Source organism: Asparagus officinalis, chromosome 3, assembly GCF_001876935.1.
Source record: "Asparagus officinalis chromosome 3, Aspof.V1, whole genome shotgun sequence".
NCBI lineage: Eukaryota > Viridiplantae > Streptophyta > Magnoliopsida > Asparagales > Asparagaceae > Asparagus > Asparagus officinalis.
Genome location: NC_033796.1, coordinates 19,362,681 through 19,390,050, shown reverse-complemented (window position 1 = coordinate 19,390,050; position 27,370 = coordinate 19,362,681). Strand labels below are relative to the sequence as shown.

The 27,370-nt window shown below is 37.4% G+C and overlaps 3 protein-coding genes across 5 annotated transcripts in view; 1 reads left to right on the top strand and 2 right to left on the bottom strand.

Moving 5' to 3' along the window:
- Positions 1-2,013, top strand: part of LOC109833260 (protein PLANT CADMIUM RESISTANCE 5-like) — a 7,969-nt gene extending 5,956 nt beyond the window's left edge. Inside the window, exons 4-5 of the mRNA XM_020400871.1 lie at positions 964-1,029; positions 1,178-2,013. Of these exons, the coding sequence (XP_020256460.1) occupies positions 964-1,029; positions 1,178-1,411 (300 nt within the window). The 3' untranslated portion in view covers positions 1,412-2,013. The remainder of the gene's footprint in view (positions 1-963; positions 1,030-1,177) is intronic.
- On the bottom strand, positions 12,120-13,608 carry LOC109832126. The gene is made up of 3 exons (XM_020399564.1): positions 13,473-13,608; positions 12,601-12,675; positions 12,120-12,510 (listed from the first exon to the last, which is right to left on the bottom strand). Exons 1-3 carry the CDS (start codon positions 13,572-13,574, stop codon positions 12,316-12,318), a joined length of 372 nt encoding a protein of 123 aa, XP_020255153.1. The 5' UTR covers positions 13,575-13,608; the 3' UTR covers positions 12,120-12,315.
- The window catches only part of LOC109833258 (tRNA (guanine(37)-N1)-methyltransferase 1), a 9,255-nt gene continuing 7,123 nt past the window's right edge, over positions 25,239-27,370 (bottom strand). The window contains exons 7-10 of one of the 3 annotated variants that reach the window (XM_020400870.1): positions 26,858-26,969; positions 26,028-26,140; positions 25,718-25,944; positions 25,239-25,522 (exon numbers count right to left, since the gene is read on the bottom strand). In XM_020400870.1, coding sequence (XP_020256459.1) covers positions 25,804-25,944; positions 26,028-26,140; positions 26,858-26,969 — 366 coding nt within the window. In that variant the 3' untranslated portion in view covers positions 25,239-25,522; positions 25,718-25,803. The remainder of the gene's footprint in view (positions 25,523-25,717; positions 25,945-26,027; positions 26,141-26,857; positions 26,970-27,370) is intronic. The other 2 variants (XM_020400868.1, XM_020400869.1) reach the window with 2 other exon arrangements.

Sequence of the window (27,370 nt, the reverse complement as noted above, 5' to 3'; positions counted from 1 at the left end):
TTTCTCTCTCTCTCTCTCTCTCTCTCTCTCTCTCTCTCTCTCTCTCTTAATAGAAATGGTAGTTAGGATGTTATTAGATCTTTTCAAATTTGTCCTTCTAATTAGTTTCTATGTACAATAAATTGTTAAGGACATATGTTGAATTTTTTGAAATCTTAACATACATAAGGGTACAACCAGTAGTGTGGCTTTTCTTAAATAATAGTAATAGATATCTTATGAAAAACTCAGGAATCTCCTACAACAAGCAGTGCTCGCTTTTCCCTTTTTTTAGACCAGGGTTTGAAACTTTGAAGTATCGAGGAATATTGATATATATCAACTGTATTATATCGAAATTACAGCATGCAATTCAATCCAGAAGAAATCGACTGATACTATTGGTATTGCCTAATATGAGTAATACAGAAATGATATTTTAGGTGTTAACGAGTATTGACTCGTATCCGCTAACATGAGGAGATAAATGTATGAAGTGTCAATTGATTTAACGGAGTTACATCCAGATAAAATAAGAAGAAAAATAATTAAGAAAAATGAAGGAACGTGTGTGTGTTGTGCGCACGTGTGCATGCGTGCTTGTACTGGTGTTTGAATGCATGCGCGTGCAGGTGCGTTTGTGTTTCGTGCGCGCGGACCTCCTTGTATGTGCAAGTGTGCCCTATATCTTTTTTTTAAGCATGCCCTATATCTATGTATAAGTTGTCTTTGTGTGTGTCTAGGTGTATGTATTCTGTGTGTGCGTGCGCCTAGCCATCTTTTAGCAAAGAGTGTGTATGTGTTTGTGTGTGCCTAGCCAACTTCTAGCAACGTGAAAATTTTAGATAGATGAAAATTCATGCTGCTTGCTAAGAGATTGCTCTTTTTTACTTATTTTAAGATTTCCTAGTGGTCAATTATGTCTTCTTATAGATTCACTATGGATTCTCTCTAATATGACCGGATTTGTATATTTTCCTGCAGGGGAGCGGTAGTTCATTAGATGACTGTGCCTACCATCTCATTTGCCCATGCTGTACGCTATGCCAGGTTATTGCCAACTTGTGCTTTCTTTCGCTTACTGCAAATAAAGTTTACAAAAGCCTTTTCAATATTATTTAACATTAAGACAATCTGGATTTGGTATATTATCGTAGAATTGTCCAAATCTAACAAAGATGGGCATTGATTGTTTCAGGAGTCCAGGACTCTGGAGATGAACAATGTCCAAGATGGTGTTTGGCATGGCAGGGGTGAAACAATCTGTGTTGGAAGTTTTGGAGAAGGGAACAAAGTGTTCTCTTCTGTCCACAAGCCAACTGTGATGATGACCATGGAAAGAACATCAAATGGAAGTAATCATTCTTGGAATGGGAATACTAGCCATTCAGAGCCTCTGGTTGTGTCAGCCCAGCAAGGAAAAAACCCCTAGAGAATTGTGATTTTACTTGCAGTGGTTCAGGCAAAGTGCCACTCTGATCTATTTCGTACATTACCGTCAAGGCTTGCTGGCTTCCATCGAAGAGCGAAGCTCAGTGCATTCGACCAACAGCCGGAGACTTTGTCATAATGATTCAGGTGGAAGTCTTGGGAAACTTCCCTTCATCATTCATCAGTCATCCCTTCTAATTCTCAGAGTCGTATATCTGGTTACACCAAGCCGAAGCCTCTAATTGTGAAAAGGCTTCATCTGCGTTATGTGTTGTTTCTGTTTGTTTTTGTGATTGTTTTCGTCCGATGAGGCGCTTTGTGCATGATGTAGTGATTGTTTATCCTTCCTCCCGATGGCAATCTGTTGTTCGTGATCGCGGAAAGTTTTCTTCTTTCAAGTTCAGGGTTTGTCTAAATACGTTAATTGGATGGAATTCATTGGGTACAGTACCAATAAGGCAGCCAACAAGTACTTTGGACCATTTTCTTTCTATCTAAGACAAAAATGTACGTTGCCCTTAAATATGGAATATATTTTCGCGGGATATGTCTGATTGAACAGAGAGCGTACCGGAAATGATAGCGATTTTTTTTTTCTTTCTAGTTTCTCTTCCAAGGGTAACGATCGAGCGTTCTGAAGCATGTACCTCCTTCGATTCCTTCCTTCAACCATTCATGCTCTATGTTGTGAAATAACAGAATGGGAAGGAAGTATATAGGATCATATTATTGATAAATCTATACATGTGGGTAAATGGTGCTTAAACACCCTATTGTTTCACAATCTCTACACTTAAATATTCAAAGTTATAAAAAAAAATAACACTTTAATATCCTAAAAACTTAAAAAAGTAACATTTTAATATCCTAAGTTGTAAAAAACTGGCATGCGACTATGCGAGTATCTTTAGTTTAGATGCATGTTGGAATATCCTAAGAATATTCTCATGTGACTAGGAGATGATATTTTTATAATTGTTTTGACCCCATTTATTATCATATGTATTGCTATATCTACTCTCTATCTTTTTATTAATTTTTATATGAAGGGGTATTTTTGTCATAGCAGGTTTTTTTCAATGGTGTTTATAAGTGGACAGCTTATGGAATTTATGTGCTAGTTTTTAGTTATTACAATTGAGAGTATTCAAGTGTAATAGCGATGAAAATGATATCACTCTAATTTTGATTTTTATGTGTGTGTGTGAGTGCGATGCACATTTATCTCCCACCTATTAAAGGGTATTTTAGAGGTTGTGCCCTAGCGTTTTCTATGAGATTTGCTAAAGCTACACAGAAGGACTGAGATCTTGTGTTATTGTGGGCTCTAACTGAAGAAATCAAAATTTTGGAAATGAGATCAAGGCCTTTAGAATAGTACGAATATATGTTGTGTAAGGGCCTGTTCGTTTGCCTAAAAAAAAGAGGGAAATCAAAGAAATGAAAAACTATTAAAATGAAGAATTGGGGAAATCAAAGAAATGAAAAACTATTAAAATGAAGAATTGTTTTTGGAGTGTTTGGTTGGCTAAAAAAGAAGGAAATCAAAGAAATAAAATTGAAATGATGTTAGTTGTCACCTTATTATTGGATGATGTTTGTGATTTTTTAAGAAAACTAGTTTTGGAGTGTTCGGTTGGCGAAAAAAAATAAGGAAATGAATTATAAGAAACCTATTTCCTGTAGTTTCTTGTTTTCTTTTGTTCGGTTCATTCTTAAAAATAAGAAATGAAATGAGATGAGATGAGTTGTCATTGTATTATTGGGTGATGTGAAGAAAGATTAAGAAAAGTGTTTTCATAACTTTTTGGGATGAAAATGAAGAAATGAAATGTTAATGAGATGAGGTGAATTGTTATAATATTTTATTGGATGATGTGAGTGATTTGAAATGATGAGTTGAGTGATGTTTGGATGAAAATAATATTTTATTAGATGTGATGGATGAGTTATTAGATGAAAATAATATTTTATTAGATGTGATAGATGAGTGGTTAGATGAAAATCATATTTTATTAGATGGTGTGGATGAGTTGTTGGATGAAAATAATATTTTATTGGATGTTGTGGGTGAGTTTTAGGGATGGAAATGGAGGAAATGGTGAGTTTTGAGATTTTCACCATTTCCATTTCCATTTCTTGGTTTTTAGAAAACAAACGAACAGGCCCTAAGAGAATGTATGTTGCAAGTGGACAACCAAGTTACAGTATAGAAAATGTCAAACCCCAATGAGGGGGTTTTTTTAAAAAAATTAATTAGAAATTTTATTTTAAAAATTATTTGAAAAGAAGTTTTTTATGAAAATGTGTTAAAAAAAGAGTTTTGGATTTTTAATGAAGAAAAGAAAATAGAACTAGGAAGAGGAAGAGGAGAGAATATAAATGCAAATAAGAAAAAAAAGAAAATGAAAAAAATAAATAGAAGAAACAAAAACAAAAATAAGATAAAAGAGGAAATAAAATTAGGGGGGGCCAAATCTGGCCTAACGGCCAGATTTGGTCTTTTGACCGTTTTGCCCCTTAAAACGGTCAAAAAACGGCTATTTTTCGAGGGTTTTTTGGTCATTTACCTAGGGGGCTGCTTCTATAAATAGAGGGGGGGTTTCAATTCATTTTCTCACAACAAAACTCATCTATTTCTCTCTCTACTACTCTCTTATACAATCTTATACTATCTCATACTAATATACTATCCTATAATCTTTTGTATTTTCTAATACTTCCAACAAATGGCTTCTGGGTCTGATTATGAAGAGCAACATGCAACTCCTACCGATCCAGAGATGAGTCCTCCTACAACAACTCCTCATCCTACCGGTGTTAATCCTGAATCTGGTGGCGACGAATCTACGGCACCAAGAGCTCCAAAAAGGCCGAGGTCTGATGTATGGAATTTTTTTGAGAAGATAGACGTCACCAAGGATGAACACGGTAGGATCATCTCTCAGAATGCGAAATGTGCGTTGTGCGGCCAGATATTCAAAGCTCATCATAAGAGCGGCACCAACCATCTCAAACGGCATATTGAAAAACACAACAAAGGCCAAAATCTACAAGGTGATATCCGGCAGTCTATGCTTTCCCAATCATCCTCTTCAGGTACCCTCGGCAGTTGGAATTATGACGCTGCCCGAGCCCGGAAATGCGTAATCAGGTTTATTGTTCTTAAAAACCTTCCTTTTAAATTAGTAGAAGATGATGAATTTGAAGATTTGTTTAGAGATGGTTTTTATCCTGCATTTACAAAATTTTCTCGTCAAACCTGTCAACGTGATATTTTAAAATATTATGTTGAGGAACAGGGAAAAATAATTTCTTATTTTAAAAATTTAAACTGCAAATTTTCTTTAACTTCTGATATTTGGTCATCTAGAGTGCAAACTGGTTATTTATGTATAACAGCACACTGGATTGATGAAAGTTGGAAAATGTTTAAAAGAGTTGTTTCTTTTATTGCAATTGAAGAGTCACACACTGGTATTAATGTTGCAAATTTAATTGTTGAAGAACTTATGAAACTAGAAATTGATCAAAGAATATTTACTCTTTCACTAGATAATGCAAGTAATAATAATGTAGCTGTTGATTTTCTGAAAAGAAATTTATCATTGCCATGTCATGGTGAGCTTTTTCATGTTAGATGCAGTATCTGTCATATTTTAAATTTAATTGTTCAAAGTGCATTTTCTGAAATTAAACCCATGATAGAAAAAGTTAGAACAGTTACTAATATGCATAATGCTTCTGAAATGAGAATTAAAAGATGGAAACAATGTTGTAAAAGAAAAAATTATAAGCCTAGACTAATTCCAAAAGATGTTGACCATAGGTGGAATTCCACCTATGCAATGTTATCTGTAGCAATAGAATATAAAGAAATTATAAATGATTTTATAAATTTTTATGCTTCTAGTTCTAGCTCTGGTAGTGCTTATGGAATAACTGAAGATGAATGGACAGTTATATGTAAATTAAATGAGATGTTACAAGTTTTTTATGATGCTACTATGTTATTATCTGGTTGTTATTATCCAACTATTACTTTAGCTGCTTTACAAATTTTAAATATTCAAAAAAATTTTGCAAAATATCGTATGGATGATATTTTTGGAAATATAATTTTTCAAATGGAGAGTAAATTTAATAAGTATTTTAGGCCTATTCCTCATATTTTTGGTATTGGTGTTCTTATTGATCCATGCTTGAAGGAAATTGGCCTTCGAAGTTTGTTACAATCATTGTATGGTGGACAGATTATAGACTTAGATGATGGATCCACCCTTACTGCTACTACTCATTATTTAGCTATTAGAAATTATTTTCAAACCTTATATGATGAGTATGCAGCTAGATATGGTGTAGCTACACAACAGTCTTCAGCTTCGGCACCTTCAGCTTCGAGCACAGGTCGAGGTAAAAGTGTAAGTTTTGATAGGTATGCAATGGTAGCTGAACTAACTGGTGGATCTGGAACTTCATCAGGATTAGATGTTTCTGAAATAGATGAATATTTTTCTGCTTCTTTAGTTAGATGTCAAGGAAATGCTTTAGATATTTTGCAATGGTGGAAAGTATATGGATCAGTTTCATATCCTATACTTTCCACCATGGTTCGTGACTTACTATCAGTGCAGGTTTCGACTGTAGCCTCGGAATCCGCTTTCAGCACAGCAGGACGTTTGATCGACGACCACAGGACATGCTTAGATCCGTATACTGTACAAGCGGTGATGTGCTTACAGGATTGGTGGAGATACGAGAAGCGAACACAAGGCATCGAACGGATTGCTATGATTGAAGATAAATTTGAAGAGTTAGGATTAGCAGATAGATATAATGATTAGATAATATTCATAAAATTGTAATTTTGTTTTCTTAGCTTTAAATTTGAATTAAATTATTTCGAAAAAAGTTGCAAATGATAGTGATATGGGTGAGTAGGTGCCAACCTAGTTGGGATGTACTCATCTATTGTGATGCGACGAATTTCGAAATAAATTTATACTTGTAAAGGATTTGTAAAGGATTTACCGATTATTAATAAAGAAGTTATTTTTATCATTTTTTGTACTTGTAATTTATGTCATTTCATTTCAAGCTATTAATTAAATTTATGATATTTTTTATAATAATTTATGGTTTATGGTTTTGTTAAAATTAAAAAAAAATTCTAAAAAAAAATCAAATCGGGCCGGCCCGGTGTCCGACCCGCTCAGGCCCGGGCCCGGGTCCGGGCTTGGGTTTTGCCCGGCCCGGGCCGGCCCGGATGGACAGCCCTAAATAAAATAGAAGCGTAAAAGATCTAGAAAGAAATAAAAAAACTAAAATAATTAAAAAAAGAAAGAGAAGACGAAAACTAACAAAATTAGGGGCTAAAAAAGAGAAAGAGCAAGAGAATAAATTAAGAAATTAGGATAGATTCCACTAGATAGCTATTTATTAGATCTAGAAATTACCCTCTTTTTATTCATATTTAGAATTAAAAAACATGATATATCAATCTAATTAAAGAAATAATAGAATATCAAGATAGATTCTAAAAAAAAGATTAAAGTTAATGCATAGATAATCAATTAAAAATAATAATCCTAGAATACGAATAAGCATAGATTATCAAACTACTTAAGGAAAGTATAACATATTAAATTAGCATATTCTATTGTTGATGTCAGAAGTTAGGTAGTAGGATCTGGGGTCGATTATGAGGAAGTTGGGGGTCCCTTAATCTCCTTTAATGGTTATTTTCTGAGTGGAAAAGAGTTTTGCACACAAGCGTCAGAGGACAGACGTTGGGCTCTCCGATGATTCATCTGACAATCAAGTTAGTTATGATCTCAAGAGGAAAGAAAGATTGATTTTGTTCTCTAAATGTACAGAATTTGCATACCTTCATGCAGTAGACAATGTGCCTATTTATACTAGATCTAGAAGGGCATTTGCATAACTTTGGCCGAGTCCAGTCAATCGGCTTATCCAGATGATAATTTACAAGTGTCGGCAGTGGGTGATCCAGGTCATCCTTGTATTTATTATGGCGACGACGGAGGGGCTATAGTGCTAGCGTGGTCCGATGAGTCATTATGACTCTAGAGGAGATGCAATGATGATTTTGACTATGCATTTACTATGATAATGACTAGTTATTGTTGCTGAGATTGAGAGGGGACATCTTTCGTCTCGGTCCTTCGAGAGAGATCAAGTGAAGATGCCTTTTGATTCAGCCTGCTAAGCGGGGATGCCTCAGATATTTGAGACTGCTTGAGTGAGGAAATTTTTGTCTCGGTCTTTATGGACGAGAACGAGTGAAGGCATTTTTCGATCTAGCCTTCTAAAGGCTAGGGTCGGGTTGTTATCTAGTTGATCGAGACATGTGCCGCTTTCTAGAAAAAGGTTTATACTTAGTGATTTATGTGACATAAGATCTATCAACTATTATTTTGATTAATTAATCTCTACATAAATAATTAAGGCATAACAAAGAGCAATTCTCTTCCTAATAAACAAGTTATATTAGTTTCCTCTTATCCTAATTATCCTAAGAAATTTAGTTATACATTTTATTAAATCCTAAATTATGAGCAATAAAGAAAGCATGAATGGAAAGGCAAGAAAAAAAATTAATCATAAAAAATAAATAAAAATAAGAAAATAAACTACTATCCAAGCATAAAATTAAATCTACTCCTAAATTAGACAAAAAAAAAAAACTAACTAAGTATGAAAATAAACAAGCAAAGAAAACCATGAATTAAATCTAGAATATTTCCTCAACATGCAATTCTAATTAAACAAGAAAATTTAAAAATTAAAAACTCACATTGCAAGAAGTTGGCTCCTTGTATAGATCCAAATTTCTCCAAGTCTCAATACGAGAAAAAATTTTAAAAAGACAAAAAATTTTATTTTGTTGCAAAACTGATTTTTCACCTCTCGCCCTCACTCTATACCCCTATGTATAGATTATATAAATCATTATAAGCCTTTAGATCAAACTTAGGCCTAAGAAATAATTTTTGGCCATGGGATGCAATCTAGAAAATTGTGCACCAGATTTCAGAATATTTACAGTTCTACCATCAGTTCACTAAAATGACTATATATTAAGCTATATAACTCCAATTTGACTCAAACCTGATGTGTTAGATTCGTAACTAAAAGTCATACGATATTATATAATTCTTTGTTAGATCAAAAAAATTATTCTACACATTTCTACTTGAAAAATGCTAAAGCGCCTCTGACGATGAGCTATCATGATCATTTTTGCTCCAATTTTTCTTGGGCTTTACTTGAGCTTTTCTTCGGCTTCATTGAGCTTCTTAAGACATTTTCATTTGATCTATTATTTGTTTCCTCCATTTTTCCTATAGAATAAAATAACAACATAATATTAATCATTTATTTGCATGGAACTTATTTTAAAGAAGTGTATGAAACAAAACATGATTAATCAATATATTTAGGGTAAGTCCGGTGAGATTTGCATGATTGACAAAAAGCCCCTCTGAAGTCTTAAAATTGAAAGTTCCTCTCCTCTTTTTAATTTCAAAAAAATAAATTGGACGTAGAAGCTAATATCACTAGACATGCCAATTGTACGCACTCTCGTGTAAATGTATTTATGATTATTATATCAGTAACTGATGTTTGCATCCAAATTGACGGTTAATTGAAAATAAGAGAGATAAAGCGTCAATTTTAAATTGTTAGGAGGGTTTCCTATGATTTTACGGACATATTCATTTTAGATCAAGAAAAATATAAAAAGCATAAAGATTCAAAGCAAATTAAGATTGTAAAATATCACAAGGCAAACAAAAGGAAATTATCAAGAGAGAGAGAGAGAGAGAGAGAGAGAGAGAGAGAGAGAGAGAGAGAGAGAGTAAGAGAGAGAGAGAGATTACGAAGCCAAATAAAAGGAAATTAAACATCCAATTAATTAAGCTTTCATCAGTTCGACATAACATCATTTGAAGATATAGCAACAAATCCAAATAACAGGATTGTAGAAAAGAGAGAGAGAGAGAGAGAGAGAGAGAGAGAGAGAGAGAGAGAGAGAGAGATTACGAAGCCAAATAAAAGGAAATTAAACATCCAATTAATTAAGCTTTCATCAGTTCGACATAACATCATTTGAAGATATAGCAACAAATCCAAATAACAGGATTGTAGAACTTTGGAGGTTTCCTGAATGATAAATAACCCCGATTTTGGAAAGGACCAAACTACCCTTTGAGGTAGTTGCCCAAACTGAATATTACAGTCTCTGAAATTTATGCTGCCCTCCTCTCTTTTTCTTTTGCTCTTTTTGCATGAACACCATTGTTTTCCTTTTTCTTTTCTTTTTTTTTTGGGGGGGACTTGAGTTTGTGCTATATTTTCTCTTCATAGTCTAATTAATTTGATGACCAAGAAATCTAATTTTAGGTTTCCATATGTAATGAACATATGTGAATGAACGCCTTTTCTGTTACATAAACAATATTTTTTCTGATAATTTCTAATTTTCTTATATCTGTTTTGTATCAATTTTTATATCGGTATCCGTATCCGATTTTAACGGATATGAATATGAATTTTATTTACTGAATCATATCCATTTCTGTATCCGTATATATATCTATATCCGAGATTGGTAAGCGGACACAGATATGATAATTATCATATCCAAGCCGTATTCGAACCGTGTGCATCTCTTGATAAAGCTGATAATAAGGTCTAAATAAATACTCTTGATCACGTGTTTGATATTTTTATATGGACTTAATTGTACTTTTAAGTGTCATATAGTTTCCCCTGCTTTACACTTACATACCCTCAATATTTTTTGGTAGCACTCACATGCCCTCAAATTTTAAAAATTTGTACTTTTATACCCCAAGTTATGCAAGGGAAAATACTCATGTGAGACTCACGTTTTAAATTTAGAACATTTTGGCTCTTAATATTTGTTAACATACTGCTAAACCTATCAAAATCATGTTCTAAAATAGAACTATGATAGGCTTGAAATAGAAGTATGATAGTTTTAACAGTAAATTAAACAAAAATTAAGGCTTGAAATAGAATTATTATATGACCTCAAGCAATAATTTTAGAGACCCAATTTCAATTTTGTATGGGGGTTTGTTGTGTAAACATTAATTTGTTTCCAACTGAAGAACCTCGTCAAGCTTTTCAATATATATCAAGGAAAGGGTTGCTTTAAAAAAGCCAGCTGGTTATTTTGGTAAGCCATCCAGTTCATCAAACTATATTTATATATACTTAATGAATTCCTTATTATCTTTGGAGCAAGAACAATACTATTTTCTAACTCATTTACTTTATCCTTTTATCCTTAGGGGAGAATGAGAAAACTGTTTTGGACAAATATTAGACTCACTGAGGATGGAATTAAGAGTAAAAAAACCCACACCATACAAGAAATTAACCATTTGACGGAGTTTTTTGCTCTCGAGGATATTTTTATTATTCGCTAATTATATGTAGGAGGTTCGGTGATAAAAGTTCAAAGTTTAGAGTAATTTCTGAAATAGAAAAGGATTGGGATCAGGGGTTACGAAATTAACCCTTCAATTTATCCAGAAATGCATGGTTCGCCTGATTTGCTATTGACTAATATGAGCTAGATATATAAAGTTAGTATGAACACCTAAATATGATAAGTACTATCCAATCTAGAATATAATATCTAAATCTTCTAGAATATGATCGCATGTTATATTGATAAAATTTTAAAAAACCTATGAAAATTCAATGGTAGGTAACTCATAAAAACTGATATTTATAAGTACCAATATCGAACAACGTAGTCATTAATCTCTAAATTAACTAGGAGTACTCATTTAGAGCAATTTTTATCAAAGTTAGCTAGATCAGATGTTTCCTGCTTCAGCTGAAGAATATCTATGGTATGCATGCGAGCCTAACGGTTCCTAGATACAGTGAACTATTAGAGACAATAAAATTGAGGCCATCTAGCTGAAGGATTGAGTCCCACTGAAAATTAAGGAAACAAAAACAAAATCTCTCTCTCTCTCCTCTCTCTCTCTCTCTCCCTCTCCCTCTCTCTCTCTCATGATTCATGATTAATGATCGAGCAACTGAATCTCACTGAAAAGGAACTCAAGACAGAAGGAAAAACAAAAGAGAGGTAAGTGTGAGTACTGCCTTTCTCCTATGCGTCCTGCCTTCCTCTACTCTTGTTCTAACTTTTTATTTACACTATTATGGCAATAAAACCACCAACTTCCACTGTACTCCTCAGCTCATCAAACATGAAATCCCCAGAGAAACTTAGAATCTCTTCGTCTTTACGCACCATTATGGGACCATTATGGACATGACAAAAGTGGCTCGATCTATGATTTCTTTCACAACAAACCTAGGCACTCGGAAGTATTATTTCACACTAACGGCAGTTGCAATCATAAATAAAACTAATAAATAAGAATCAGAGTGGCACAAGTACTACTGTCGTAGAATCAGGAAATTAAACTTTTCATATATAGTAGGCTTTAAAGCATAAAATGCATTAATATAGGCTTACTAATCTCTTACTGCCGTAAAAGTACTTGCCCATGTTCCCGTTACCATTTTTAAGACAATACAAAAAAATAAAATTAAAAAGATCAAAACAAAATGAAGGTAAGGTGATATTTCCGCAAATTGAAACACAATTAATGTCAATAAACTGATAGCTAAACTTACTATATGTCATTGCTTTACGTACTTAGTTACAAAGGCCACAAAATTAACAAAATCCAGAAACATTAACTCACTTCATATTGAACTCCGGCCACTGTTAAGTATCCATTACATATTACCCCTTTACTCCTTCTATTAACACGGTAAAAAAAGTTAAAAAACTATTAGTAGTGCTAAGGATCACTTCTTCACTAATTAGAAGAGTTTAAGTGACAAATCCAAAAAGTTCGAAGCAGTAGCAGCTGAGGAAGCAGAAGCAGCAGCAACATCACCGACCATTCTCTCACCATTGGATTCAATCGAATTATGCGGGAAAAATTCGTACTCCTTGATCTCTCTTTCCTTAACAAAGCTCCCCATCCTCGCACTTTCTCCAAAGTTTCTCCTATCCTGAATTTAACAAAAATAAAGGAAATATTTAAAAAAAAAATCAAACAAAAAAAAAATATTTCAGCTAAAGAATAAAGTAAGACGTAGCACCTCATCCATCACAAAACAGTGGTCCGCTCCATTCCCGCAACTAAAACCTATGCCCTCATTCACCAACCGCTTCTTCTACAATTGTCATCAAACAAAGAAAAGATTAATAACCTTAAAGCGTAGAAAGGAAAAAAAAAAGTTGTCAAAAAACATCTAGAAAACAAGAAAATGAGTTTTTGCCTATAAACCCAGTGTTGTACCTAATTATTCTTGAACCCACTGGTTTTCAAAAAAAAAATCTTAAACCCAATTAAAATATCTACATTGAATTACTTATTTAAACTCAACATCCGAAACCCAAACATAGCAAGTGCCATACCAAATATAGCAACTTAGACATTTATGGTAAAACATTAGGTCTATGAATAAAAATTCATAAATAATACATAAAAGTGTACAAGTCTTACCCTAAAAATATTATTAACCTAAAATCATAGAAACAAGAAAAAGGGTTTTCATTTATAAACCCAAAGCTTTCCCCTCCCTAATTTTCAACCCATTCACTTTCTAAATCATTCATAAAAACCCCTTAAAGTATACATAAATAGTTGCTTTTTAAACTCAACATATTAAACCCAAATATTGTACTGCTAAACCAAATATGGCAACTTAAATTCACATATACTTACTTATACACCAAATATAACAATGTATAGCATATCAACTAAAAGATAAGTTAATAACCTAAAACAGAAAAATAAGACAAGGGTTTTTGTTGTCATTCTTGACAAACCCAAAACTTTACACTAAGTATTTTCAAACCCACTTCTAAAACAAATATAACAACTTAAGTTAATCCAAATAAAACTTTGAATTTATAAACATAAGACCCAAACTATTATACAATGTAAAGATTCGAGAAATGTTTTTACCCTAACACAGAACTCGCAGCAATCGGAAACACAAGCAACCCTTTGGTTTGAAGGAAGCTCAGCCGACACAAAGCTCCCCGACCCGACCCGAACCCGATCCATCGCATACTGCTCGTGAAGCACCGACCGGATCGCCGAAGCGTAGCCGCATCCGACCCGATACTGGTGAGGGTGCATGCAGTAGATGGGTGTGGGCCCACCAGCGCAAGAGACCGGAGTACCATACATAAGCCCCTGCTGCTCGTACACCGACGGTAAGTTAACAGGAAATGGCTGGATCTCGCGGCGGAAGTCGGCGGGGCCCACTTTTGTGAAGTCCTGGAGGCGGATTCGCTCGAGTTGGGCGACTCCGAGGCCTCGCTGTGGTGTTTTTTTGGGGGTCGATGAGGTTTTGTTGCTGCTGCCTCCTCTTTTGGCTTTGGGTTTGGGAAGTGGGTTTGGAGCTTGTTTGGGCTCTGGGTCTTGGGCTGATGAGGTTGAAGTGGGCTTGGGCCAGAGGTAGAGAGTTGGGGACGCCATTGAATGCAGATCAAAGAGGAGGAAGAAGAAGCTGGTCTTTTTTTTGAGAGTGGAGATGGAGTGAAATGAGAGGGGTATTTATAGAGGAAGGGGATGGTTCGATTTATTTTGATTTTGAATTGAATTTAATCTTTTTTTTTAAAGAAAATGGATGAGCGTAGGTACGCGGTCCCGACAGTAGGACCGACACGTGTCGGTTCAAGGCGGAAAGTGACGACTACGAGCGAGGCTAGGGGGAGTTGTAGTCGGGAGGTGGGGACCACCTAATCTTTTTTGCTTTTTGCCATGGCTTGGGATTTTGTCTTTTTGTCTGAGATTAATGTCCTTAATTCTAGATGAGATTAAATATTGTCCTAATCTAAGTAATCAGAGTTCTGGTAGAGTGTGAGCTACTATGATACGGAGCTGCATGTTAGGGGTGTGCAACGGTCGGTTCGGTTCGGTTTTTACCAAAATTTGAACAACCGAACCGAACTGTTGCAAGTCGGTTCGGTACGGTTCGGTTCGGTTTGTTCGGTTCTAACTTCATCAAATTTCTTATCAAACAACAAACTATGTTAAAGAAAAAAAGATATCAACAAAATAGGAGATTATGAAGCATTAAACACTGATATAATGATATTGTTTTCAACCCATAATGATTCAGAAAATGAGTTTAGGGTTTGAGTCTTTGACTCTTTAGGGACGGGTCGAGTAGGGTTTGAGATCAGAATGGGTAGTATTGCACTATATTCGGTCGGTTCGGGTCGGTTCGGGTTGAAAAGTTTTCAAACCGACCCGAACCGTCCTACTCATAAAACCGATTTTTCCGGGTCGGTTCGGGTCGGTTCGGTCGGTTTTTTCGGTTTGGACCGAACCATGCTCAGCCCTACTGCATGTGCATAAATAGCATATTCAAATAATAATACTAACAATAATAAATTTTATATCAGATGGGTTCTTTTTGAAATGACAATAAGTTTTCTAATAGTATGTATGTTTGGTTTAGAGATAGGATATTATATCTCAGTTGTCATTTTCTAACAAGGATGTTGATGTTCTTGTATATGATAGTTTCTATTTCCCCCCTAATATTTTTCACTTTGGTACTTTAATTTTTACATCATTCTGAACCTTAATTATCCCAAGTTTTTATTTGAAGCTTACACATTTTGGTAACTTTGATATGCTAAACTTTGTGTTATAGTGTCAGTGGCGGAGCCACATTAGCATTGCCTTGGGCAGTTGCCCAGGGCAAGATTTGAAAATATATATAACATCGTCGGTATATAATTTGAGCTGAATTCATAGAATGTTTGGAATTAGTTTATAGTTAACTGTAGAGATTATGTCAAGGACTAAGAAAGAGAATTTATTACGATAATTAATCATTTATGATGCGTAATTAAATTGGCACACAACCCTGAAAAATTACTCTCGGATGAGTCTAGCAGTGTCGATACATAATTAAGGAGGAGGTTTTCTTTTTTTTCCCTAAGGAAGTTGAGGGCGGCGCACATGTCGACGATGTAGAGGAAGGCGTTGTAATGCACTCATGAGGTCTTTTAGACAACCTTTATTTTTCGCCCAGGGCAAAAAATAATTCTGGTTACGCCACTGTATAGTGTCAAAAACAAATGTTTGGGTATCAAAGTTTAAAAAAATTATAAAATTTAGGATATTAAATTATCACAAAAAACCTTCGGTATCGCAGTTTAAAAAGTTGTAAACTTTCAGGTGTTAAAGTATCAGATATAAGAATTATGATATCAAAGTCAAAAATGTTGTAAACTTTGGGGTACCCATTGCGTGCCTATGCGGAAGCGTGCTCGCACACCAAACGAGTCCACGAGCCACGAGAGAAGAAAACCAATCCACACAAGAGCACAATTCAATCCAGAATATGATAAATCAAACCAAACACAGAGATATACATGGTTCGGCAATTTTCTTACGTCCACAGGGAGAGGATGGGGAGATTCCACTAAATCAAGGAGAATACAAAGGGTTACAACCTCACAAAATCTCTCAACTTTCTCACAAGTTCTCCTTCTCAATATACTCAGTACAATCAAAAATCTATGATTATAAACCCTAGAAAATCATGTTTCAATACATATTAAAACGCAAACCCAAAGCGAATAGGAAAAACTGAAACTTAGGCCCAGCCCGACTCGCGGTCGACCGTAGAGACACGTGTGGTCGACCGGATCTAACGACAGAAAGCAGGAATCACTACAGAGTTTGGCCAGTTGACCGCTCTTGACACTGCGATCGACCGCCAAAAATCCAGAGACCTCTCCAGGTCTCTATAGGCAATAAAAATTGCCTTAATTCCTAGCAAAGAAGCTCAAAACTAACAAAAATGCTAATATCTTTCAAATCGTAAGGAATTTGGCGAAATAGACAGGAGAAAACCGAACCCTTTGGGATGAGTTTGGTTGGCTCCGTCTCGTCGAGATAGTCGATTTTCATATATAATTCGTCCAATTCCGACTTACGGTTTGAAAGTTATGACCCGTTCTTCGCAGCATGTTCTGAAGCCCACCTGCAAGACTGGACTTCGCCTGAACATTGAAGTTTGTCTGTAATGCTAAGTTCGCCTAACAACTTAGCTCACCTGAACTGATTGAAGCTCATCTGACAGCTTCGCCTACGAGGTTCGCCACGGAATGAAGCTCGATATCAAAAGACGAGGTTCGCCATGCAGCGAAGCTCAACATTAAAAGACGAGGTTCGCCACACAGTGAAGCTCGACATCAGAAGACAAGGTTCGCCATGCAGCGAGGTTCAACATCAAAAGACGAGGTTCGCCATGCAGCGAGGCTCGACATCAAAGTTCATCACTGGGGACAAAACTCCTCTAGGAAATGAAGCCCTTTCAGGAGGCGAAGTTCATCCACAGACGAACCTCGTCAAACGGCACCTCACCCCTCAAAAGACGAAGTTCGTCATTGGAGACGAAGTTCGTCATTGAAGACGAAGTTCGCCGTTGCCGTTATTGACGAACCTCATTTGTTACCATTTCTAGAGACTACATTTAAGGAGGGTTAATGACCCATAACTCACCCATTTAAGCAGAGTTAATAACAATTAACTCACGTATTTAAATAGGAGTTAATAATCATAACTCCCTCATTATAAGGGGAGTTAAAGCCTATTAACTCACTCCATAATGATCCTAAATCTATAAATATGCATTATCAACATGAAAAGAAGGGGAGATTGAGAGGCTAGTCAAAAAGCATATCTCTCCTCCACTCTCATGGATCTTCATAGATAATCGGCTAATCATTTGGCCTTAGAGCGTCGAAGCTCATAACAAGCATGACGAGGGTCATTACAATGGGGGACCTCGTTTAAAACAACAAAGCTTGTCGTTGGAAATAAGATTTGAAGCGCGTCAATGAAGATGAAGCTCGTCAGCGAAGACGAAGCTTATCTAACGAAACAGCTACGCAACAAGGCTCATTATCCACACGAAGTTCGACTGTAACAGCCACGAGGACCAAGTTAGTCCACGTGGGCTAAATCTAAGGAGTACGTTACGCTCCATTAATCAACATGGGCTAAATCTCAGGAGTCGGTTACAGTGGGCTAAATCTAAGGAGTACGTTACGCTCCATTAATCAACATGGGCTAAATCTCAGGAGTCGGTTACACCCACGACCCCACGATTGTAGCTAATCAACATGGGCTAAATCTCAGGAGTCGGTTACACCCACGACCCCACGATTGTAGCACGTCAATTACATGCTAAAGCTCTATAAATAGCCGCAAGCAGCTATGAAGAGAGGTTCAGACTTTTAAACTCTTGGCAATTTAGACCTCGAGAATCATCAGAGATCATAGCTTCTGCGTATAAATCCGGAGTTTGAATTTTGATTCCAGCCGACTAACTAAAGTGAGAAGCTTCAGCAATCTTATTTTGATCGTCAACGGGAGGAAATCTCGACTCAAGCATTGGGGGAAGCATCCTTTCGCCATCAAGAATCCACGTTAAACAAGGAGGTGCTGAATTAATCTTCTCTTCATCTGTAATCGAGAGAGTGTGTGAGTGATTGTAAGGGTTTCATACCAAGTGATCGAACCCATTTTTTAAAACAAGAGAATCAATCAAACACCAATTTTTCGACCCTACAGTCTCGTGCATGTTTCTGGTCAACCGCGCCTGCCATTGTGGTCGACCACTAGGAGCTCAAAACGTTTTTCTGTCATTTTCCTGTATTCGCTTTAATTCTCCACATTGGTGAAGTTTTTTCAAAACTGAGCCGACACCAAACAAAGAACACCAATACGTCGACTCTCCAAACTCTGTTGCACCAATGTGGTTGCCTACGTACCCCCTCTTCCAAGGGATTAAGCCGCCCGTAGTTCATCCAAATGGCCGTCAACGGCCTCAATAATCACGAATATGTAACAAGTTTTGACAATGATCGAACTTGTTGTTCGGAACCACCTTAGTGAGCATATCCGTCAGATTATCCTTCGTGTGGACCTTCACAATCTCCACATTACCATCTTCAAGAACATCTTGAACAAAGTGATAACGAACGTCAATGTGATACGTCCTCGCATGAAAAACCTGATTTTTCGCCAAATAGATAACACTCATGCTATCACAATAAATAGTGACAGATCGTTACGATATACCAAGTTCCTCCAAAAGTCCCCGAAGCCAAATAGCCTCCGTAATCGTCATATACTCTGCCTCCATCGTCGACAAAACCACCATAGACTGTAAGATGTATCTCCTACACACCGGCGTACGGGTTAAAGTGAACACATACCCCGTAGCAGATTGGTGCTTATCCAAATCCCTGATATAATTTGAATCAATATAGTCAATGCATAACTGCCCACATTTAGTGTCCCGCTTAAAAACTAAACCAAAATTGAGTGTACCTCAAGTGTACCTCAAAATCTATCTCACGATGTCCCAATGACCCACTCATGAATCGTGCATGTATCTCGAAACAATGCTCACTACTTGTGACAAATCCGATCTCGTACATATCATCGCGTACATCAAGCTCCCAACCGCGCTCGCATATGGAGTCTTCGACATCAACTCTCTATCTTCAACTATCTTCGGTAAAAGGTTAGCTGAAAGCTTCAAATGGGCTCTCAAAGGTACACTAACTGTCTTCGTATCCATGCTAATATTAAACCATGTAGAACTTTCTTCAAATAAGCCACATATGTCAAACAAATTATGTCCTTCTCTTTGCCTCTGCCGATCACCATCTCCAAAATGCGCTTAGCCTCACCCAAATCCTTCATCTTAAACTCCTTTGAAAGTTGTGCCTTCAACTCATCTATAGCAGACCTGGAAATAGAGTCAACCAACATGTCATCGACATAAAAGCAACAAATAAATGTATGCACCTCCTTTCAACTTGCGAAAATACACGCAAGGATCAAATTGGCTCCGAGTGTACGGATGACTGATCATAAATTTATCGAATCGTCTATACAACTGTCGAGGAGACTGCTTCAAACCATATAGCATTTTCTTCAACCTACAAACTAACTTTTCCTTCCCTGCAGATCGGAATCCCAATGGCTGAGTCATATATGTTTCTTCATCAAGATCACCATGAGGAAATGTCGTCTTCATATCCAACTGATCTAACTCCAATCCATACCGTGCCACCAAAGCTAGCAAAATCCGAATCAAAGAGTGCTTTACCACTGGAGAGAAAACCTTATTATAATCAATACCTTCCTCCTGTGCATAGCCCTTCGCAACCAACCTAGCCTTGAACCTCACTGAAGTGCCTTCAATACCCTTCTTCTTCGTGTATACTCACTTGCAACTAATCGTCTTTCGCCCATTTGGAAACTCAACAATCTCCCATGTATCATTCTTGTGAAGAGATTTCATCTCCTCCTACATAGCTACCTGTCACGAATCAGCCTCCGAACTCTGCTCGGCCTCTCTGAATATAGAAGACACCAACTCATCGATACTTTCCATCGGAAGTGCATATGCAACTAAAGTCGGTATACCATGCTGGCATCCGTATATCTCTCCTTTGTTTTCGAACTATAATAGAATCTTAAACCTGAGCCGTCGATCCCTAATTCTGTACATCTGTACCCGTATCCTCCTAGTTGTCGCCGTGCTCGCCCGACATCACCTCAGTCAGCACTCTAATGGATACTGTACCATCTGAACAATGTGGAGCTGCATCGATATCCACCACCTGCGATATCTCCTCCGTCGGGTCGCTCTCCACCTGATGAGAGCTAGGAAGCTCCAAGATAGAAGCCTCATCGAATATGACGTCTCTACCCAGCACAATCTTCCTATCAACTAGATCATATACCTTGTATCCCTTAACACCACGCTTGAATCATACAAATATGACCTTCCTAGCTCGATGTTCTAACTTATCACTTTAACATGATAGTATGCAGGGCACCCAAATACCTTGAGCTGGTCATAGTCGTGTGCTGACTCTCTCGACCATATCTCCATAGGGGAGTTCCCATCAATCACAGATGAAGGTAGTCTATTAATGAGGTGCCTCGCATATAAAAGTGCCTTAGCCCAAAAGATCTTCTCCAAACTACTATGCACCAACAAATATCGGATCTTCTCCAGCAAAGACTGATTTTACCTCTCTACCACCCTATTATGCTATGGTGTATGATTAACTGTGAAGTATTTCTCTGTGTCCTCGTCTCGACATAGCTGCTGAAAGGGGTCTGATGTGTACTCACCATCGTTGTCGGATCGTAATGTCTTGATCTTTCTCCTAGCCTGCAGTTCCAACCTCTTCTTTCACTCCACAAATATATCTAGGACTTCACTCTTCTTCGTCATGGTGTACACCCAACAATGCCTAGAATAGTCATCAACGAACGTGACGAACCAATGTCGATCACCAAGTGATGCAGTCTCGGTGGGACCCCAAACATCTGTGTGCACGTAATCCAGGATGCCCCTCGTCCTATGAATGGCAGTCCTGAACTTTACCTTCGTCTTCTTTCCAAAAACACAGTGCTCACAGAACTCAATCTTTCCACTCTTATCTTCCTTCAATAGCCCAATGCTTGCACAAAGCCTGTAGTGACTTCTCTCCCTGTGTGTCCTAACCTATAGTGCCAAAGTCTGCCCATGTCCGCCTCTAAAATAACTGAAGCAACCCGGCCAATCTCGGTGCTCCCCTTTCAGATAATATAAGTTCCGACTGTAAACTCCCTTCATCACCACCAAAGATCCCTTAGTAACCTTTGCTATATCATCCTCAAAGGTCACATCCGTTCGCCTCCAAAGTTCCAACTGAGATAAGATTCTTCTTTAACTGAGGAACAAATCTCACCTCCTTTAATTCATGAACTACTCCATTGTGCATCTGAATCCTCACGGCACCTATCCCATAAATACCACATGATTGATCATTTACCATGACAACAACACCCTCATCGAGTCTCTCAAATGATAAAAACCAATCTCGTCTAGGAGTCACATGATAAGTAGCGCCAGAGTCAAACATCCAATCTGATACATCCAAGTGGTTTTTCTTCGAAGTAATTAATAGAGAAAAGCTCGAATCATCTGAATCATCGTCTCTCACAACGTTCACCTCATTAGCCTTCTAGCCCTTTTCTTACCATTATTCTTCTCCTTGAGCTTCGGGCAGTCTCTCTTCTAATGTTCATGCTCCTTGCAGAATGCATATTGGTTCTTCGCTAACTGATAATGACCTCTCGATTTTGACCTGCCTCTATTACCACCTCTCGGATATGGGCTTCTACCTCTCGTCGTCAAGGCCTCTCCTGAAGTACTAGTGCGGGAAGTCTCATTGTCCTTCCTCCTCAAATCATAGTTTGTCAAAGCGTTGGTTACTTCACTATAGCTAATAGAAGATCTCTCATTCAACAAAATAAGCACAAAGGTATCATACTCCTCATCCGGTAAGAAGCCCAACAAAATAATAGATTTGTACTCATCCGATATCTTCTCATCAATATTCGCCAAGTCCGACAATAACTTAGTGTAGTTGTTCACATGAACTGCTAGTGAGGTGCCCCTGGACATATGAAATCTGAATAACTTACGCAACAAGTACAATCTGTTCTCAACACTCTTCGTAAGATACTTGTTGTTAAGGATTTCCCATATATTCATTGCAGACGTCACCCCAATCACATCATATTTTAGCTCCTGTTCTAAACAAGACCTGATCACCCCACAAGCATTCATATTCATCTTTTCTCATACCGACTCTTCATATTTAGATGATCTCTCTTGGACCATGATGGTCTCCTCTAAATTCTGAGCATTAAGCGCATCCTGAACATTACTCATCCATAACCCAAAATTAATCTTGTCGTTATGTTTAACCATACCAATTTTAGTGTTTTGAAAACCAACTTGAATTGTACCCGCCATCTTACTGCTTTCACCAATTTCTTCACTCATATTCACAAACTCCAAATTATAGAGAAAAATCAAACCTGCTAGAATTTAGAAGTTACCCAATTGAACCCTAGAGCAGATTCCAAATAGATCTCCTAACCATACGAGGAAAGCAAAATCTTCAACAACAACCTCAAACGCTATCTCCACCGAAGCCTAGAACTTCAAGAACCAAGCTTTCACGACGAATCTTCCTCCACCTAATGCTAAAACCCTAGATCTGAAATCTGAGTTCTGATACTAACTGTTGCGCGCCTATACGGAAGCGTGCTCGCACCGAACGAGTCCGTGAGCCACAGGAGAAGAAAACCAATCCACACACGAGCAAAATTCAACCCAAAATACGACAAATCAAACCAAACACAGAGATATACGTGGTTTAGCAATTTGCCTACGTCCACGGAGAGAGAATTGAGAAATTCTACTAAATCAAAGAGAGTACAAATGGTTACAATCTCACAAAATCACTCAAATAAACCCTAAACCAAATCTCTCAACTTGCTCACAAGTTCTCTCTCTCTCTCAATATGTTCAGTACAATCTAAAATCTCTTATTATAAACCCTACAAGATCGTGTTTTAATATATATTAAAACACAGACCCAAAGCGAACAAGAAACTGAAACTTAGGCTCAGCCCGACTCGCGGTCGACCGTAGAGACACGTGCGGTCGACCGGATCCAACGACAGAAAGCAGAAATCTCTACAGGATTTGGTCGGTCGACCGCACTTGACACTGCGGTCGACCGTCAAAAGTCCAGAGACCTCCCCAGGTCTCCTGCACGTTTCCGGTCAACCGCACATGCCATTATGGTCGACCGCTGGGCGCTCAAAAAGTTTTTCTGCCATTTTCCTTGTATTCGCTCCAGTACCAAAGTGCAAAAAGACCTTTCCCCAGTGATAGTAAGCTTTCTAATAGCATCAACGTTCTAAAACATGTTTTAATTATGTTTTCTAATTCTCTGAATTACCACCCACAGAATAATTATAGGAATAGCAATTTTTTAAGCACTACGACAATAAATTTGGTGAAAACAGAACTTCATTTTTTTTTAAATGCAAGAAAGCAATTTTTTTTCAAAGGAATAAAGCAATGTTTTGTTGATAGTATCCTAGCGTGTCCATCATCCTTGCTAATCTGGAAAATGATTATCATTTGTTTCGCTGGTATCTTGGACCCCCAAGGAACGAGAGAAACTAGTCATTTGACCAGTAGGATTATAGGCTCATGTACAAAGCAGAGGCAGCTGATGTTGAGGTGGAGACATGAGCATGATGGGTTACCTTAAAGGGAAATATAAACCTCTAGTTTAGGAAGATATTGTTATGATTAGATGGGGGTTACTTTAGGAAAGGAGGGGGGACTTGCAGTTGGTTAGAATGAGACCCAATAGATTCCTTGTGTGCAGATACCAATGTATAGGACTAGATACGATACTAATGTAAGTGTACTCTTATCTTAATTAACTAATAAATGATCCCCCCACAACCCCCCATTCTACCTTATTTAGGCTTGAGTGGTACTAGGGGCACACCCCCAACCACACCTCCAACCACACCCTCTCTCTCATTTGCTACAGTATATTGGGCCCCACATGAGATTTTAAATTTTTAAAATCTCATGTGGGGCCTAATGTACTGTAGCAAATGAGAGAGAGGGTGTGGTTGAAGGTGTGGTTGGAGATGTGCCCCTATCATTTTCCTTTAGGCTTAGACATTACCTGTGATACTTCCTAGCCCAATGGCAGGCGTCCACGTAGGCATTTAACGTGTATCAATAGAGGTAAGTGGGATAGAGGGGACCGCTTTATTTCTCAGTAATGGTGCTTAAACCGAGAGAGGGAAAAAGTGACGATTTCTGTACGGGCAATGGCGGCTGCTGCATTAGCCGTGCCTATTTTTAAGCATGGTAATATTGTTCATAAAAGCTTAATTCATAAGCATCAACATCTAGACCATTTATCGAAAGTTTGTATCATCCTACTCGTCCATTCAAATTTTTTTTATTTTAATCATTTTTGCCAATCAATTAATTTTAATCCTGTATGGCGTCTTCTTCGTTTAAAAAGTATTAAAAGCAAATGATGTATAACATAAGGATTAGAAAGTAATAAGTTTTTGCTTTTATTTCTCTCTTCTTTTCTTTCTGGTCGAGAAAAGTTAAGAATTCTTTTTTTATTTTTATTTCTAATTTAGGGTTACCTCATGAGGGCAGACCCGGTGGATTCTTAGATCTAGCTACTATGACAGTGCCATGCTTAGAATAGGAACGTTACGAAAGGACGAGGGGGGAGGTAAAAGTGGGCTCAAGCGTTCTGGGCCCCACAGACACACCCAACTCCTGCTACAGCTCCTTTTTGTGCTCCACTGCAGTTTTACGCGGAGCAAGAACCCTAGAGAAAGGGACGTGCCGCGTACATACAGATCTTCCCCGCTCCCAACTCTGCCCCTACCAAACCCACAAGCAACGAGCCTACAGAACACGAACGCTTAGGGGTATACGCGTCAATTCGAGGTACCAGGCATTGTTTACTTCCAGTGCAGTAAAGGGCGAGGGAGGGGACCAGCTCTCTTGTTTTTTTCTATCGCTGAAAAAAACAAAAACATTATAGTGTAGGAAATTAGGACATATGCAGGGGGGAAAGGAACGAAAAGGACAGAAACAGAGGAGAGGAAACGGCCTCCACTACGGAACCTTGGCTGAATCTGGAAATGTGGACCCTGGGCTTTTGCAGTCAACAGGATAGAAGCCGAGAAGCAAGAGAAACAAAGGCAAGGAAAAAGAGAGGGAGAAGATTATTTGTATCTCAACTGAGATATGCTTACAAAACAACAATAAAAAAAATGAATGGTCCAATTTATTAGACATTTAGGTGATATTAATACAAGCAAAGAGAGCATTAGGCAACAAACACAAATAATAGAACCTCTGTACCTTTGGCAGTTGGGCCACAGTACACAGGTGATGGATGCTATCAGCTTTTTTCAGTGGCTGGGCTAAAGTTTGTTTTTAATTACATGGATCAGAAAAGACGCACACTCGGAGGTTCCTTTGCCGGTGCCACCTCACAGTGCCCAGGGCCTCCAGTAGCCTGCTGCTGCTGCACAAAGAGCATGCTCAACTAAAAAACAATGCACAGACAAATTTCATTAATAAATAAAATTTAAAAATATTGAAACTTTTATTAGGAAAATGCATAACAAGGTGGAAGGAAAAAATTATTTTTATGTATACAGTCATGTGTCAAGCTTCACATTTATAGCCTCGCTCTTAAGCTCATTCATCATTAAATATAAGGCACATAACCTTCAGGTACCTGAAACCTGTGGTTTCTGGCAATGCGGCTGCATGGACCGAGAACTTAGCAAAATCCCATGAATTGTGTAGGCAACATGTCCCTTGTTAGCCTGCGGAAGTTTTTGCAAAGGCAGCCGTTTGCGGAAGGATAAATGACGCGCATAACATCCATTTTCCGGGTGCAACGAGCCTAACTCGGTGCATATCTACTTCCTTCACCGTCTCATAAAGTGCCATGTTTATCCGCTGAAAATTAAACCCAAGTAAATTTAACTAAAAATATATGTAGTACTGTAGAATACTTCCTTCTATAAGCAGTTCAGACTGACCTCGTGAAAATCAAACTCAGGATTTTCAGCCTTGGAGAATCCGTAGACATGGATTTTTGGCAGCGTGCAGCCTATATCCTTGTGTCGCTTACAAAAGATTCCTCGAAAACAGTCTGAAAAAGTATCATGGTGTTATTTATTTTGCATGATGATTAGAAGAGGACACAAAAAGGCTGTTACATAAATCACAGAGAAAAGAGTACTTGAGCTATTTTGCTTCAATATTATGATGAAGTGGACTAAACAGTGATGATGTTTTCCCTATAACAGTGTTAAAATTGTCAGGGAAATTTCTCTCTCATCAGATGGATTCGCATCTGTTATGCATCGTAGTCACAGACAAATCTCTAACGATATCAATTGGAATATGTAGAAGATGGATAAAATTCTTAAACAATCTGTATTATGTGAGCATAGATATCAAATCGTGCAATAAAACCTGTGTTCATATAGCACTTTAGAGCTTGCAACTATAGTCCAAACATTCAAATGAAAGACTCTCTGACATGGAATAACATAAATAACAATACAAAATACCAAATCAACTACCAAGGAAGATTTGATGAATGTATAGAATGCAGGAATTCTTGTGAAAGGAACTCTTATGACATGTGATGACCTTGTTTTTCAGATGTCTATTTTGTAAGATAAAATGTATTTTCCTTTTTTTTCCAACTCTGGAGTCTTTTCTTCTTTTTTTCCCATTCAATAATGAACCTGTGGACAAGTCCACTTCATCAATCTAACTAAGATGAGGAGGAGGATAATTATTAATTCAAAATGCCTGAAATACTTGAGATTAAAATTTTGAAAGAAAATAAGAAACGAACCAAGAAACTCTGCAGCATCTTTTGGCAAATTCATGACCACTTGAGTAATATTATAAGCCCGCTGACTGGCATAAATACTGCGAACGAACCTTCTACCGTCCATGTTAGAAACCTGAGAAAGATAGATGCACTAGTTACAAATTCCCAAACCCTTGAAATGTTTTCTGATTGAGTCCCTGAATGCTATAAGTCATTTGCATAGTATAGTTCACTATAATTGGCGAAACCACGAGAAGGCAATATACAAAATTTCTCTAAAAACACACAAATAAAGTAAACACATGAGGACGATTGCTAAAGTTCAGCAGCACTGATGAAACAATTATAACAAATATTCTGAACCAACAGATGCTGATGCTAACAGAAATGCTTACAGTGGTTTAACTAAAAAACCCTTCATATGTTATCATCATGGCATGACAATAGAAATCACTATATGCTAAAACAAAGGAAATATCACCTCAGATATAAACTTCTATAAAGTTGGTACATGTCAAAAGTTCTGAGATACTG